General features: G+C 38.8%; 1 protein-coding gene across 1 annotated transcript in view; it reads left to right on the plus strand.

The window, feature by feature from the left end:
- cmtr1 (cap methyltransferase 1) overlaps positions 1 to 17500 on the plus strand; it is a 161819-nt gene that overhangs the window by 29152 nt on the left and 115167 nt on the right. The window contains 2 exon segments of the mRNA XM_028791957.2: positions 5953 to 6025; positions 16586 to 16784. Coding sequence (XP_028647790.1) covers positions 5953 to 6025; positions 16586 to 16784 — 272 coding nt within the window.

Here is a 17500-nt window from a genome sequence, read left to right on the forward strand (position 1 = left end):
TCTGCTCCTGACGGAGGGGGTGTGAGCTGCCGCCTTCAACAGCTTTGTGCCGCGGTGCTTCGCATACTTAAAAGCAGCCCTATTGATTTGTTTGCTTTTCTCTCTATCTCTGTGACAGCCTGTGCTCCTGACACGCACTCCTTTGAAGAGGAAGATATGTTTGCATTCTTTTAATTGTGAGACGGAACTGTCATCTCTGTCTTGTCATGGAGCATAGTTTAAACTTTTGAAAAAGAGACAAATGTTTGTTTGCAGTGTTTGAATAACGTTCCTGTCTCTCTACAACCTCCTGTGTTTCTGCGCAAATCTGTGACCCAAGCATGACAATATAAAAATAACTATATAAACATATGGTTTCTACTTCGCGGATTTTCTTATTTCGCGGGTGGCTCTGGAACGCAACCCCCGCGATGGAGGAGGGATTACTGTATATATCTGAAGCAGTTTTAGAGATACAGCAGGCTTGCAATGGGTACAGCCTTTGATGAATTACAAAAAAAAAAACAAATTGACTGCTCTAGCACAGAGATGTTTCCATGGGATATAAATTTTGTATTGGTGTACTGTTGCAAGGTTAATAATAATTACTGTACTTTAACATGTGTGTCTATACATATGTATTCTTTACCTTATTTTATAAGTTCTGCCATATTTACATAAACCACTTTTCAATCTACAAGGCTTCCATCCAGATTTACTTGAGACTTTCTAGCATTTTACTGGGTCATCAAAGAAGGAGGCTGGGATTTCTACATTTAACATGCAAAATATTCATGACCTATAGTTAACGAAACACTGCTCTAGTGTGTGAAAGGGAAGGTTAGTCCCCTGCAAAGTCTACAGTGCATCATAAAGTGGAAGAACTGAGCACAAGGTCTTTCAAAAGTACTGGCACTTCTGGTACCAAAATGGTGGTACTGTACTGTTCTAAATGTTCTTTTTTTCGGTACTGGACTTCACAACCCTAACACTGGTAGTTTTTGCTTTTAAATCTTCTCATTTGCCAATAGCGGTCACAGTTTTAAAAAAGATGTTATTTTAATGTGCAGTTTTGATTTTTTTTTGTTGTGTCTGTTGTTTAAGTTAAATGTTCACAAACTAAAAATCAGTTTAAGGCAAAGGGGTAGGACTGAAATCCATATTACTAAACGAGAATGGTAAACCGGATATGGACGCAGGGACCTGCCCGTGGACGCAAAAGACATAGTTCGCAAGCGCCACACAAAAACCCAAGTGAAACGGGAGAGACTGCGCATGTGTGCAGGCGCCACACAAAGCCCCCCCCAAACCCCCCCCCCCCCCCCCCCCGGACTAGAGCAAAACGGGAGAGACCAAAGAAAAACGTCATAAAGAGGTTAAAGAACAGGGACAAACACATGGAGAGCAGGTTACAAAACAAAGCCCCCCTCCCCAATGCCGCAAGCAGGATAAAGCGAGGTCAGAAATAAAACAGAGTAGGAAACAAAGTAAAACTTCATAAAGGGATTAAACAACGGGGACGAACACATGCAGAGCGGGTTACAGATGATGAAAACTGGAATGCAACAGCTTCAAAAAAAAACCTAGGCACGAAACACATGCACACCGAGATACAGAATATAAAGGCAGAAACAACGACAGTTAAACGTCCACACCATACAGCGGAGGCGGACCCGGAAGGTGTGGGCGCCAACATCGCGCGTCGGAAGGCACGGTAGAGTACAAAAGGCAAAGGCGCCTACACAGCATGGTAAAAACCGACATAATACGGAAGGTACAGGCGTCGCCGGCGTATTGTGAGTGGCACTAATGCGTGGTGAAAGCGCAGGAGGAGACATAGTAAAACAAGAGGAGTCAACGCACCGCCCCAGAGTGAAACGTGACACACTACGGAGTCCACAAAGGTTCATACATAAAACCCGAGATGGTACGGACACGCGTCTGAAACCGCGGAAGCAAAACTGTCTCAGCTCCAAAACCAAACAGCTCAACAACTAACACAGCTTCGACACCGAGCCCGCGTGGACAGATCTAATGAACTTGGACGCCTACAACGCGCGTCTCAAACTGTGTAGGCAAGGCAGGCACGGGTTCAACACGACACAGCTCGAGTGACCGAGATACAAACACGCGCCTGCCTAGATATAATTAATGAACGCGGGCACCTACAACGTGCGTCTGAAATGCCGCAGACCAGGCACGCACTGCTCCAAAAAGAAAGAGCTCGACTAAACGAGATACGAAGTGAAACAGGAAACACTACAAAGTCTGCAGTGCTCCACAATGCACCGCATAATATTTCGGAAAGAGCTTCGTATTAACAGTGGGGAGGCCCAGAGTGACACGGTCGAACGCTCCGTATTAAACATACATCATCCTCACACGTCCAAACTATACAGCATAGGTAAATCACATTACACTGATGCATTATTAACAGTACGATAAACATCACAGTATCGCAAACAAGTGAAAATTAGTACTCGAAAAAGGGAAAATATAATCACCACGGACCAGGTGTCATTGAAACAAAAGCAGAATAAAGCGAGGTCACAAATTAAAGACAGAGTAGAAAGCAAAGTAAAACGTCATAAACAGGTTGAATGAGGGGGCCACACACATGGACAGCAGGTTACAGATAATGAAGACCGGAATTCAAAAGCTTCAAAAACATGAGCTCAACTGACCAAGATACAAACTGAAATGGGAAACACTACGGGGTCCGCAGTAGTCCACAATGCACCGCGTAATAGTATGGACAAAGCTCTGTATTAACAGTGGGGGACCCCAGAGTGACATGGGCAAACGTTCCGTATTAAACGTGCATCATCCTGACACGTGGATGCCCAGCGGGCACGGGTTCAAAACGCCGGGGGTAGGCGAGCGAAGCCCCCTTGTGAAAGCAGAAACAAGGCGATATTAACATAAAATATTTTATATGCAACATGAATTCAGTGCATCATCCATTATCACATACTTTATCTGTCATTATAGTTAATTGCAAACAAATCAAAGTTGTGAATTTTGTGATAATTCTTTAAATTAAAAATTTCCATTAAACAGTCCTTGTTTTCATCCTAATTGCACTCAGTGTTTCTTAGTGTCTGGCTCTGTACATGACATGCATTATTCAAAGCAACTAATGTATACTATAGCAAAAATAAATGAGCTCATGTGCGTAAACAAGTAAACCAGTTCATTATCTTCCTCAACAAGGCAAGCATAAGCATGTTATAAAATAATGGAGTGCTAGATTAACTAATCAAAAAAGGAAAAAAGCAGAGATTGATGCAGAGTGGTTGAGTCATCATCATCATCTAAAGCCGATGTCACATTACACAACTTCTAGCTGGAGGTTAAGTCGGACTTGATGACTGCAGTTGCTGAACTCCTCTGCTGAGCATGTCTTACAGTATTACATGAAAAAAAAATCGTAGGGTATGTCAAATTAGATGACTGCCTAATGACTTTCCTATCACAGTTTTACATTTCCAAAGGAAAAAGAAGCTTGCCCCTTTTCCTAACAGATGATAACATGCTGTCTCCCAGAACAAGTGTCCATGCAAAAAGCACTCTGTGACTTGCTAAACTTATGTAAATGTAGACTATGCTTATGTAAATTAAGACTATTAAAAACTGCTGGAAAAGCTGTGTAATGTGATATGGCCTTTGTTTTAGAATGGCTAAATCCAAGCCCAAGTCTCTGCCCATTTAAAATGATATAGCAAGAATGAAGCAGGCTATGAAGTGAAATGATAATTTTTGTAGTAAATGAAGCGCCTTTGTAAGAAAGGATTTTGGAAAAATGTTTCACAATGCAAATAGAGAATAGTAATCTGGATCTGAAGGAAATGTTTGGTGTGTTATTAGAGAGAGAAGGAGAGAGAGAGAGAGGGAGACTAGTTTATGATCATCTGCTAGGCTTCCTTACTTGTTGTTTTTTACTTTAATAAGCATGCTGCTGCTGGAGTATGTGAATTTCCCCTTGGGATTAATAATCTGTCTGTCTGTCTGTCTGTTTGGGGAAAAAAATGTAAATTTAGTGAATGTTGCCAATAAAAGTACCTTTTAAATATATTTTTCTGATGTATTTAATATATGTAGTAGTTTGTATTTTTGTAAATGTTGTTAACTTTTTTATCTTGTATATACACGGTCACATTGAACTATGTGTCTACCAGTCAAATCTGATTGAAATGTTCAGGGTATTGGTTTGTCAGACTTTCCCATGTGTTACTTTTCCGTTTGAAACCCATTTCCTTTTTTTTTTTTTTTTTAATTTTAATGAAAGGTTTTAATTTCTCATTCATTAATAAGTATTCCTTTTATATTGCACTGAAATGTTTTCCTTAATACAAATAATTACTAATTTTGTGTAAATAATTTTATTAAAGTTATAGTCATATTCCTTTAGAGAGCCCAGTGTCCATCACTCCACAATTATCAGGGATGTATTCAGAATAATAAGCAGTCAAGTTTCATCTATACATGCACTTCAGAACAGGTCATCCATCTGAAGTTAAGCAAGTATTTGGAAGTGTTGGTAATGTCAGCTGGGGTTGTTTACCCTGTGGTCTATGTGTTGATCCCAATGCCCCAGTGCAGTGACGGGAACACCGTGCTTGTAAAAATGTTGCCGTCCTTCGGAAGAGATGTAAAACTGAGGTCCTGATTCTCTGTGGCCATGAAAGATCCCTGGCCATCCTTTCTAAAGAGCAGGTTGTATCCCAATGTCCGTGCTAAATTGCCCTCCATGGCCTAGTCATTCTGTCCCCCTAATCATCCCCTGTTTCTAATTGGTGCTCTCTCTCTCTCATCACTTTACCACCTAATAGCTAATGTGTGGTGGCTGCTGTTGCATCATCCAGGTGGATACTACACATTAGTTGTGGTTGAAGTGGCTCCAGACTCTCTATGAAAGCCACTTTGAGTAGTGAGAAAGCACTATATAAATGTAAAGCATTATTTATTCATATATAGTAATAACACATACATAAGGAAATATAAACAAGTATTACTTTTATTGTGACCTAAGCCACAACTACTTTCACTCTACTTTCTTGTTTATCAAGAAGTATAAGCGTGCATGTTGACAAACAAACAAGAAGAGCAGTTCTTATAATTACTGTGTTATCTTGATGCAATTCATAAAACAAAACACAAAAGTTAGCATATTGTATGAAAATAATTGCAGAATTCATAACCAAATTTTGTATAGAAGTCAAATTTGCTCTGTTAATGGAAATATAATAAAAATGAATAGTAATTTATTACTTCTTACACAGAAAAACACTGCAAACTTGCAAAACACAAGTAATTGAAACTAAAGTGAACTACAGGCAAGAATAGTATGTTGACCTTATTCTTAATCATGATTGAGTTTTTCATAGTAACATTGTACCTTTTATAGAGTTGTAAAAGGCATACTGATGACATTGTCAGAGTATTCCCTACCTCTCCCAGCAGTTGCACTCTTTGAAATGGCATGGCTGTGAGGCATACTTATGATGCTAGAAATCAGAAGCAGCAGATTCTACCAGTCCTCTGCTAAACATCTACCTATCTAGCTGCGTACCTATGTTAGGCCTCACTGCATATCTGTGTGTACTGCCACATAAATTCTGAGACATGCACTGTAATGGCTGAAGAATCACTAAGAGTGTCACCTGAGATAGCATGACTAGAAAACAAACTTAGAATTCTGGGAATTATAGCCAGTTACCGATCAAAATGTTTGATAACTGTGACAAAGGACATAAAGTCTGCTGCTTATTCATCCATGTCAAAGCTAGTTTGTTTTGATCATAAGTGCAAAAAGGAAATTGAAATATGCAATGTTGGTATGATGGGTTATTTTCTAGGCATTTTAAACCTTATTTTGTTTAACTGCATGTAATGATACATTTATTTGCTGTGAGAGTGGAGGAAACTAGAAGTAAGTTAATGTAATACATTGTATTAAACATCTTTCTCCAGGGCAGCAATGAAGATGGCCAACATTGATTATGTATTTGACTTCATGTTTACTAACCCAAAGGATGCATCTGGGGTAAGAATATGCTTCAGTAAACCACCTTATGTGTACATTTAAAAATGCATTGGTAAAGATTTAGCACACTAATCTTTAATCATTTCTTAATATTGTTATTACAAATTTCTGTTTACAAAATATATAACATTCTCTAACCTGCTTGATCCAGTTCACAGATGGCACCATTGGGAAATGGGCAGGAACCAACCGAGGTTAAGTCACACATGTTCCCATATGGGAACAATTTGTAATCAGTAACTAAATTAGAATGCACTTCTTTTTTATGTGGGAGAAAACTATAGTACCTGCAGAAAAGTTCATTTAGGAATTGGAAGAACATTTTAATGTTAATAGTAACTATGCGTGTGATTCAAACCTACGATACTCAGATTAATGATGTAGCAGTGCTACCTACTGTGCCACTATGACTCCCCTATTTGTTGCTATTCACTTGGAAATGGTTGGGAGTGCTTGTGTTGGACACCAGGCGGTAGCTGAAACTGACTGAAATCTTATTAAGCATGTCTTCAGACAAAATACTTCATAAAGTAGTTTGTTGAATTGTATTGCTTTGTACTACATGTAAGGTAACAAATAATGTATTAAGATTACCCTAATTTGTTATAGCAAAATAAGTCATTGATTTTATTTGCGTTTAAGTTATTTTTGCCTTTTGAAAATTTAATGGTTAATAAGTAATTTTTTGTATTTTTTTTTTTACTTTTAATAATTGCACATATTGGTGCATATTGATTTATTGTGTTTTTGGTTGACATTTAAAATTAAATCTCAGAAACACACTATTGAGCTATTTATTTTGCTTTTTGAGAAGATCAGAATCAATGGAAACGTCTTTTTATAAACAGACTATTTTTGAACCCTCTAAATAAAAAGTAACTGTCAGAACAGAATTCCTATATGTTGGTTCTTTTGTTCATTGTTCTGTCTGCAATATTTGCATTCCTCATTTTCATGCCATTCATCAAACTTTCAGGTCATACTCTTTCTTATTTGCCTTTGTACTCTGCTAAAGTAAAAGAAAAGTAAATCCTTTTTAAATATGGGTGATCCCTTCCCTGTTTTTGTGATGGAGTTGGTAAAAAATGACTTCTGTTCATTTATTTCATACTGTGCTTCTCAAGTGGCATTTTGCAAGTATGAACATTTAATAATTATTCAGCTCCTAAGTGAATTTCTCTGCTGTAAGTTACTGTGATGTGAAGAGAATAAAATTTATTATAATGTCATTTTGCATTGTTCAACTTCCTGCAAGATGATCAATCTTGATGCTGTTCTTAGCTTGATTTATTTATTCTTGGTGTGAATCTGCATGTTTGCTTCTAAGTCATGCATGGACATGAAATTCCCTCTGTAAGGTAAACTGTATATATCCACCATCACACTTTTTAAAAATAAATAAAGTAATAACTATTTAGAAACCTAGGAACCTTACTTATGAACCAGTAGATTGCAGTAAAATGCACTGATCAGCGACAGTGTGTACTGTGAAAGGGATTATATTAAAAATTAACAACACTCATTAATTCATTGTCATTTATTTCATCTTTATCTTTCCATCAAACTTGCTTATTTCATTAGGAAACCTACTCCTCTCAGAAATCACACTTTCATCCCATAAATGCAAGCACTTAAATTGATAGGCAACACTGTAGTTAAATACAACAGTCATTACACATAATAATGAGATAAGCATAGATGACTCTTGTAGATAAGTACTATTACAATCATTCTGGTTATTATTGATTCAAGTTTTATAGCAGATGGAAGGAGAACGAAGAAGGAGAGTGGTTTGGGACAGGCTGGAAAAGATCAAAGTGGCTCTCTATATGCAAAGCTTTTGAATCCACAGTGAGGGGGTAGTGACTGATGATTGTAGAAGTGGTGCTCACCACTCTCCCTAGTTGCTTCCTGTCAGCAGCAGAGAGATTGTTATTCCAAACCATGATTGATAAGGTCAAAACACTTAGACTTACCTGTAAGAAGACATCATTGCTTTCATGTCACATCCTAAACTTATTAAAAATTTTTTGAAAGAACAGCCTGTGGTGAGGTTTCTTGACCATAACATATGTATTGCCCCCCTATGACTGTGTGCTTGAAATGGGAATGCTGAGTAACTTGAAATACTCTGCTCCCTTTGCAACCTGGCCATTAATCTGAAAGTGATATTTTGCATTGCTTACAATCCACCATTAATTTTTTTAGACATTAAATTCCATATTAATAAGGCTGTTCAATATAAACAGTTTTTGTTACCTCATTTTGTGCATAGACTAATCCAAATTTGTGACGTTGCCCACAAAAGTGGGGTCATCAGTAAATCGGATCATTCTTTCAGAATCCTGAGGTGAAATATAGTTGTTCATGCACAGTGATTGCAGTTGAGGTGAGAAGACATAAACCTGCAGGGCACAGTATTCCTTCAACTTTATCATCTGCTTCTTGTCAGGAATAAAATGCAGTAGCTAATACCACAAATTGTAAATGTTACGTATCTCTACCAGTTTCTCAGAAAGCTTGGAAGGTCAGGTTGAGGATCATGCACTTGTACAGCACATTACTGCACCCACCACACAACGAAACTGCTCAGGATTGTGGTTGGCACAACCCCCCAGGCAGACATGCCGTCCAGTCCCACCCTCCAGAAATGACAATCTATATGCCGCAGCCAGGTTTTATGTGAGCGTCCCCTTGGCCTGGTCCAGTTGCTTGAGTCTCAAAAAATTAGGATTCTGCAAGCCAGATCACCCTTGGGGAATCACAGCACATGGATATAGTGCCGTAACTGACGCTCCTTCACAATGCAGGTAATGTGCCTCATTCAGGACTCCATGAGCAACCACTCATTCGACACAAAGTCAAACCAGCGGTACCCAAGGATTCTCTGAATAGACAAAGTACTGAAGAAGTCTAGTCTTCATCTCAGGTCGCTGGATAGTGTACATGTCTCGCAACGATACAGAAAAACAGTAAGCACCAGGACTCTAAAGACTTGGACCTTTGTCCTTTTGCAAAGATATTGGGAGTGCCACACACCCCTTTCCAGCAACCTCACGACCCCAGCCATATACTTACTTCATAGGAGTCACCAGAAACATGAATGTTGCTGCCAAAGTAAGTAAACCTCTCAAGTTTGGAAGATATACAGTAATTATATTAAATTCAGGACTTACTCAAGAAAAAGGACCCATGCATTTTATTAATGATTTTAGGTTTTGAAGAATGTCAGGCGGTAACAGAGACCTTGCGTCCTTTGCTGATCTCTTTTCCCTATGTCAATGCTTGTACAAATCCAAGTGCACATTAGGAAGGAAGCTTTCATTATCGTAGGTGTCAAGATGATAGATCTGTAGTCATTGAGGAAGCATACTTAGGATATTATAGTGGGCATCTTTGAAGCAGTTTGGAACTCTTTCATGTTGACTAGGATAGGAATAAAATTATTAATTTAAAAACATGGTAAATTTTAAATGCTTTATTGCTGTATTAGATGCTGAAATGTAATGTCACATTAGCTCTTGAATTATAAAGGGTGGCTGATGGCACAACTAAGGTTGTTTATGATACTTTGTCTTGTTTTGTGCTTCATGTCTGCAGTAGAATTCATTTAGTTTTTCTGGGAGTGAGGGGTCACCAACAGACACATTCATTTTAACCTTTTTTCTGTACTTAACTGAAGACTTTGCCACACACCTTTTCTGTCACGTTTATTTCTGAGTAGTTTTTATTTTTAGCTTTGTCCCTTTTTACTACATTATAGTACTCATAGATGCTGTCTTGAATTTAGACTGCCTGCTTCTCTAAAATACCTGTTTTTCTTTTCCCCTAATGATATTACATCTTTTTTAAACCAGAGCTTTTGTTATTGTACACAGCTGTACACTGATATGTTAGGGATGAACACATTATCAGAAAAATAAATACTGGAACTCAGTATAACAGTCGGTTAAGTTCACAGTAGGCAGCTGTAAACATATTCCAGTCCATGATGTCGGGAGAGTTATATTATGTTACCTTTATTTCTGCTGTTCATTACCCATTTTGCTGTTTGTGTATGTTTAGAGAAGGGAAATACCACTTTATTATCTGACTGGCCAAGAGGGCAGACATATGTCTAATAATCTTTTGAGTATTCACAAGTTAGCATGATTGCACTTCCCTAATATAAGCATGGGAGAGTCTGTATATACTCACATAAAAAAATAAAGTGTATGTCTATAGACTATTGGTTTCAGCTGTCCAAAATTAATAAGCATCAGTTTTAAAGTTAATTACATCTAGGGGTCTGCTAGCCTCCCAGCCCTCTTTCCCCCCCCCCCCCCCCCCCCCCCCATGGTAAGACATTCAGCATATTTGTTCATTAGTCTCAAACGTGCATTTTGCCTGACAGGGTTGCAGTGAGTTGGGGAATATACCAAAAGCAACTAAAGGAAAACAATGCACACCTCTCAGTTTCTGGAAAAACACACAAAAATCAGGGTTCCCACGCGTCCTGGAAAACCTGAAAATTTTGAGGGTTATTTTCCAGTCATTGAAATGACCTGGAAACTGATCGAAATGGCCAGATGTCCTGGAAATAATCTTTCTTGTCCTGGAATTTTATTTCTGTTTTCGCTTTTTAATTTTTCTGTTTGAAACAGCTTGCTGTTCGTAAGGCTAGATATGATGACAGCTGAGCTAGGTCGTGGCCTCTGCTGCGCAATGTCTCCACCTACTGAGACATGTATAGGCAATTATATTTGAGTTTTGACCCTCGTTGCTCTAGCTTGTCAGTAGCTGACAGGAGAACAACAGAACATCAGTTCATCACTTGAAATTTCTGCTGAGTGCATGACTGTAAGTATGACCACAGTGCATATAGTGCAGCTGACAGTTTTGTTACTTCATACCGTCTGATGTGGACACAGGTCGCATATTAAACATGTCAAGTAAATTGGCGATGCTAATTTCTGTTAGCCTGTTAATGGCAATTCCCATTAGGTGTTAGCATAGTGCTAATTGTCTAATGACGGTAATCAGAATACTTTATTGATCCCGGAGGAAATTGCCTAATCAATCTAAAATCATTTTGTAGGCCTACGTGGTCCCACTGTTAAGCAAATAAATTCAGTGAACCAAACCTAAAACAGCACGAACACGATAACAGATAAAAGAATTAGACTAAGAGCTACTGCTTTCATTTAAAACAAATAGGGCTTAGGCTACTTGAAGCCTACATCTAAATGCCTGTTCTTGTGTGTTTGTGTAGGTTTGTGTGATATCCTTGCAGCCGAGCAATCGCCACACAATAAATATTACTTGGCTTGTGCCGTTTATTTGCACAACTGAACACGCTTAACAGCTCCTGGCTCAACTTCTTATTCTAGCTTGCTTCCATTATTCCACAGAACGTTAGCTCCCTCTAGAGGAATTATATGGGTATGCTTTCACATTAAGTTTACCACAGTTAGCCTACAGAAAATCTGTACTGGATCAGTATTTCTATTTAGCCTACATTTTTGTACATTACTGTATTTAATGTTTTTGACACTAATAGGCAGTGTTGCAGGAAAAATAGTAGCCTATAATGGTTAATTTAGAGAATGTATTTCTAATTACAGAAGTGAGGGAAAGCAGAATCATGTCAAAGAGGTGTACGTTTAAGGAGGAATGGAAGATAAATCCTGAGTTCAGGGACTGGATAGGACATGTGACAGATAATGTACATCGGGCATACTGCAAGATATGCAAGAAAGCTTTTGATGTAGGCAACATGGGCATTTCTGCTGTTAAAAGCCATGCCAAAGGACAGGGACACAAGAGGGTCATGTCAAGTCAAGGCACAGGACCACACATGACTGATTTCATCAATCAATCTCCCACCCCCCCAAAATTCTGAAGCTAGCAGACAGGCAGCAGAATCAGAGAGTCAAGGAAGCAGCGAGATCCAGCCATCAACTTCTGTAACTCCACCTCAAGCTACACCCACAATCGGAGCTCATTTTTCAAGTGAAGCTGTTTTAGAAGCAGAGATCCGCTGGGTGATTAAAGTGGCCCTTTCCAAATATTCTTTCAATTCCTGTTCAGATATGGGTTCATTGTTTCACCTGATGTTTCCAGATAGTGAAATTGCCCAAAAATTCTCATGTGGTGCAACAAAAGCAGCGTATCTGATGTGTTTTGGCCTTGCACCATATTTCAGAGACAAGCTAGTGAAAGACATTAGACAGTCCAACTGCTATACCATTTCATTTGATGAATGCCTCAACAAAATAACACAGACCAAGCAGATGGATGTGCTTGTGCGGTACTGGAGTGATAATGAAGAAAAGGTAGTTGTGCATTATCTGGACTCTCAGTTTCTAGGGCACACACAATCAGAGAAGCTTGTTGAGAGCATTAAAGTTTCCCTCTCTCCACTTGATCCAAACAAGCTCCTGCAAATCTCGATGGATGGACCAACTGTCAACAAAAAATTTTTGAGATTATTTGAAGAAGACAGGTCTAAGGAGGCCCCAGATATTAGAAGCTTGATAAACCTAGGAACCTGTGGTCTTCATACAGATCATGGAAGCTTCCAACAAGGCGAGAAGGAAAGTGGATGGAAGATAGGTGACAAACTAAGAGCCCTTTGGCAGCTTTTTCATGACACATAAGCCAGACGGGATGACTTTATTGAAATTACCAAAACATCAACATTCCCTCTAAAATTCTGTGCTCACAGGTGGGTGGAGGACTTGCCAGTGGCAGAGAGAGCACTTAAGATGTGGCCACATGTCGAAATATTTGTCGACAATTACAAGAAACTCCCAAAGAGTAAAATGCCAACATCAATATCATACACTGTGGTCAGAGAGGCTGTTGGTGACCCCCTTTTTGAGGCAAAATTACAGTTTTTTGCCTATGTGGCAAGGCAGCTGAAACCCTTTCTTGAGACTTTCCAGACTGATGCCCCCATGATGCCATTTTTGTCAAAAGACCTTCAGGCCCTTCTGAAGAGTTTGATTTCATGCTTTATGAAGAGGGAGGTACTGGATAACATCAAAACACCTGTCCAAATGCTTAAAATTGATGTACTGGACAAAACACTCCATTTGCCACTGAAAGAGGTGGATCTTGGCATTGCCACCAAACAAGCTCTGAGAAAGCCTCAGAGAAGCTGCTTGAAAAACCGCTGCCGGGTCAACAATTCCGGAGAGAATGTGTAGTCTTCCTGTCCGCAACAGCAAAGAAACTGCTGGACAAATGCCCTTTGAATTATGCAGCAGTAAGGCACATGGCATGCCTAGATCCAGTAACTATGATCAGCAATGAAAGGCGTGCCATCTCCATGTTTGAGAAGCTCTTACAGCTGCTTCTTAATGCCAAATGGCATACAGCAGAGGACTGTGACCAAATCCTGAGTGAGTACAAGATGTTCCTCACTGAAATGGTGCAGCACCATAAGGAGGAATTTCAAGGGTATAGAAGTAGTTCCTGTCGGCTGGACACATTCATGGGAAGATTTGCTGGTGACAAAGCAGAGTACGCAATTCTATGGAAATAAATGAAAGACCTGTTCACATTGTCACATGGGCAAGCAGCGGTCGAAAGAGGGTACTCTGTGAATAAGGACATGCTGGTTACAAATCTGAAAGGAAGGACTCTGATGTCTCTTCGCCTAATCCAAGATTCTTTGACTGGTGGCTCATTTGATGGAGTATTGCCAAAGCCCCTCTTGCAGCATTGCAGAAATGCCAGGATGCGATATGTCCAATACTTTGATGAAAAAAAGAAGAAAAAGGAAACTGAAAATGACAAGCAAAGAGAAGAGCTCCGCTCTGAAATCACAAAAGTGGCAGCAAAGAGACAGAAAATAATCACTAGCATTGAGGCAATGCAAGAAGAAGCAGATGCAATGGCAGAGAAGGCTGAGAGAAAACAGGACTTTACACTGCTCACAAAATCTAATGCCTATCGTAACAGTGTTGCTGAAAAAAAGAAAGAGGTCATCGGTCTGGATGCAGTTTTATCAGACCTCAAGGAGCAACACCAGCATTGTTTCTAAACCTAGGCCTACACCAGATGCCTTTTTCATAGGTTTCACTACAGTGACTTATAGATTGTTTTTTTTTCCAATATACTGGAGTTCAGGCTCTTATCCTTTGTTCCTAGTATTCTTTCTAGTTTAACCAAGTTTTCAACTTAGGAATTGATGGCAAGGCTATCATGATTTAAAATGGATGTATTTTGCTTCTTTTCCCACAAAGATAAGTTCTTTATTATAATCGTTGACTTATGCAAATTCTACAGCTGCTGTATTCCCAGTAAAGCTACCAGTTGAAAGTTAACTCTGACTTTGTTTTGTCGCGTGCCAATTGTTGCATATATTAGTGTTATAGGCATCATACACATGATATAGGCAATAAATTGGCTTTATGCAGTGTTGTTTAATACAAACATTGTACATAAATTTATTTGATACAAACAATGACATAATATGTAATATGCAAGTAACTTTTACTGAAATTAAGTCACTATGGTAGCCTATTTCATGGTGTGATCAACAGCTCTATACTGAACATTATGGAATTGCTCAGTATATGTCAGTGTTTGGATAGTTTTCCACAATCCAAGAGGCATTTATTTCTTTAAAAGAGTTTTGCAGTTTAAAACCGTGTGTAACAAAAAGAGGTCAAACAACTCCATTATACATCAGTGCATTAATTGGTGTTGCCTTTATGTAATTTAGCATATCGGTGACACTAAGTCCCTGCATAATCAAAGAGAAATTAAAATGGCGTTAAGCCTGCGACTAAAGTGTATATGACTGTATGACCAGATCCTGTCATGAATTTCCGGAAAAAGCTCCTGGAAATGTCCTGGAAAATGATTCCTTAAAAAGAGTGGGAACCCTGAAAAATTGGATCAATTTTATATTACTAATCTAATAACGTAATTATTCTGTTTGTCTTCCAATCCTGCAGATGAATCTTAATTCTGGTAGAATTTCACTGACATTGTACCAACATACAGTACATACATATTGCTGTGCCTTTTGTTAAAAATGTAATAGTGTTGTCACTAAGCTTAATATTTTTTTTTTACAGTTTTTGTGAATGGTGAACTAAGCAGTAGGGTGTATGGAATCTCACTTTTTAAAATATGGATTAAGGCAGAGAATAACATTTAACAACAAACAGAAATATCGAGCTCGGCAACATGCAAAAATTTATGCAGTATATGAATAAACCTACCTATATATCATGACCCTGGCATCCCCTAATGGTGTTTGATATCCCCTAACTTCACTGTGTACTAAAACTGTGTTAAAACAGGCAGGAATTGGTTGTCCGCTGCTGGGTCAACTGCAAGTTCGCATGCTCACTGGGTAAAGTGTCTCCCAATGGTTGATGCGGGGAACATGACCTGGCCATGTGCTTCTGTCTTCACTCCTCCAGAATGCACCTACTCCAGCCACTGACACATAGCTGCTGAGTCTGCTTGATGAGGGAGGCTATCTGTTCTTTTAATCTGAGGAAGGGAGCTAGTGCTGGATGACTGTCAGTGTCACTGCTTGCTTGTTGTGTATTTGAGTACTGATGTGACATCTCCCGCTTGGTTAAATGCTTAAGATTATTTGTCTTCACAATAATAAAGCCATTTTTCACTGAAAACTGGACTCGTGTCCTTCTCTCTTGTGCACACACTTGATGTCAGTCTGTCCTGATTTTATTTAGTAATCATCTGTCACTTGATTTTTAAATAAATAACTAAATTGAATAAATGAATAAAATATGTAATGAGTATTATTGGTTATAATTTATAATTTAAGGGCTTAGTGCACAAACCATATTAACACTAAACATGCCTATAGTGCAAAAGCAGAATTTACATCACTAAGCACTATTATTCACTCTTAATATCACCATCTTGCCTAAAACATTTTACTAGATACTATGGCATTCACACTCATTTAGGAAACTGCCCTTTGAAGTTAAGATGAGTATAGTAAAGTATTTATGATGTATTTTTCTCATTTGTACTGCACATGACCCTGAACTGGATTAAGCAGGTTCAGTAATTCATGGATTTTTTCAATTTGTTTAATTTAAAAACAATAAAATAAGTGAATGTGTGATTTTATTTTTTTCTGTCAAGTGGTATAAATTGAGTTCTCTCAATTTCAGAACAGTGGCACTAATGACACTAGCAATCTGTTCATATCTTTTTTGTTTTAGAGACTGAACCTAATCTATTCACTCTTGAGTTACTTTAAATTAGTTAAGTAAATGGATTGTATTTTTATTTTTAAACAACTATTTCAATAAAGTTAATTTTGAGAGTTTTGTATTAATTTAGGTACTGGAATAAACCTATAAATCTGTACATGATCTGAGATTGTACAGATACATTAAAAGAAAATTAGGAGTTTTTAATAATACTGTAAAGTGCTAAATTATTTGGTGAATGAAGCACTTATTTTAGAACCTATGAAATGTGCATATTCAATCTGGAAAAATCTTGATGAAAGGAAAATAGTTATTTGAAACTAGTACATCATGCCATCTTCTTAAAAACATTTTCTTCTCTATTTAGAAGCCATTGGTGAAGGATTGGAGCCCAGAACTACTATATTTTGCAGATGTTTGTGCAGGACCAGGAGGGTTTTCAGAGTATGTCCTTTGGAGGCGAAGGTGGCATGCAAAGGGATTTGGTATGACTTTAAAGGGTCCCAATGACTTCAAGTTGGAAGACTTCTTTGCAGCTCCAAGTGAACTATTTGAACCCTACTATGGTAAGTATTTTAACATGTTGGATATGATTAATCCAGTTTCCAAAAACACATTTGCATTCCTACTTATGAAAGTTTTATTCTTTTCTGAATGTGATACATATAATTTGGCTTCCTCCAAGAGGACATGTGTGAATTATAACACTACACAGTTCACGTCCACGTGTTAGCTGACATTGCTGCTGATTTTCCTTACAGCTTCTACATTTGTAAGAGATCACTGCATAATGCTTCCCAATATTCTGTACATAGCATGGCATACAAGGGGGCTCCGCCCCCTGCTCGCTTCGCTCGCCTACCCCCGGCATTGGGTATCCTGAAATACATTGTTTTGTATATCCGTCAGTCGAGCTTGTTCGTTTTGAACCCGTGCCTGCTTTGCTTTCGCAGTTTCAGACGCGCGTTTACTTCACTCCGCAGTGGTGCCACTCACAATATGGTGGTGACGCCTGTGCCTACACTTCGCAGTAGTGCCACTCACAATATGGCGGTGAAGCCTGCGCCTTCCGTACTTTATGAACCCGTGGGGCCTCCGTAGCCTCTTCCGTTTGAATCTGGGCTGCAGCGCAGAGTCCTCTTATTTGTGTGGCTGTGTCGGTAGTCGTTAGCCATGGGCGCATTGTTGCTTCATTACTCATTCACGTCAGCTGAGCTCTTTCGTTTTTGGGCCGTGACTCCTTCGTGCGCGGTGGATAAGACTTCGCGTGCGGTTTATGAGA

This window comes from Erpetoichthys calabaricus, chromosome 3 (genome assembly GCF_900747795.2).
Source record: "Erpetoichthys calabaricus chromosome 3, fErpCal1.3, whole genome shotgun sequence".
In the NCBI taxonomy this organism is placed as follows: Eukaryota; Metazoa; Chordata; class Cladistia; order Polypteriformes; family Polypteridae; genus Erpetoichthys; species Erpetoichthys calabaricus.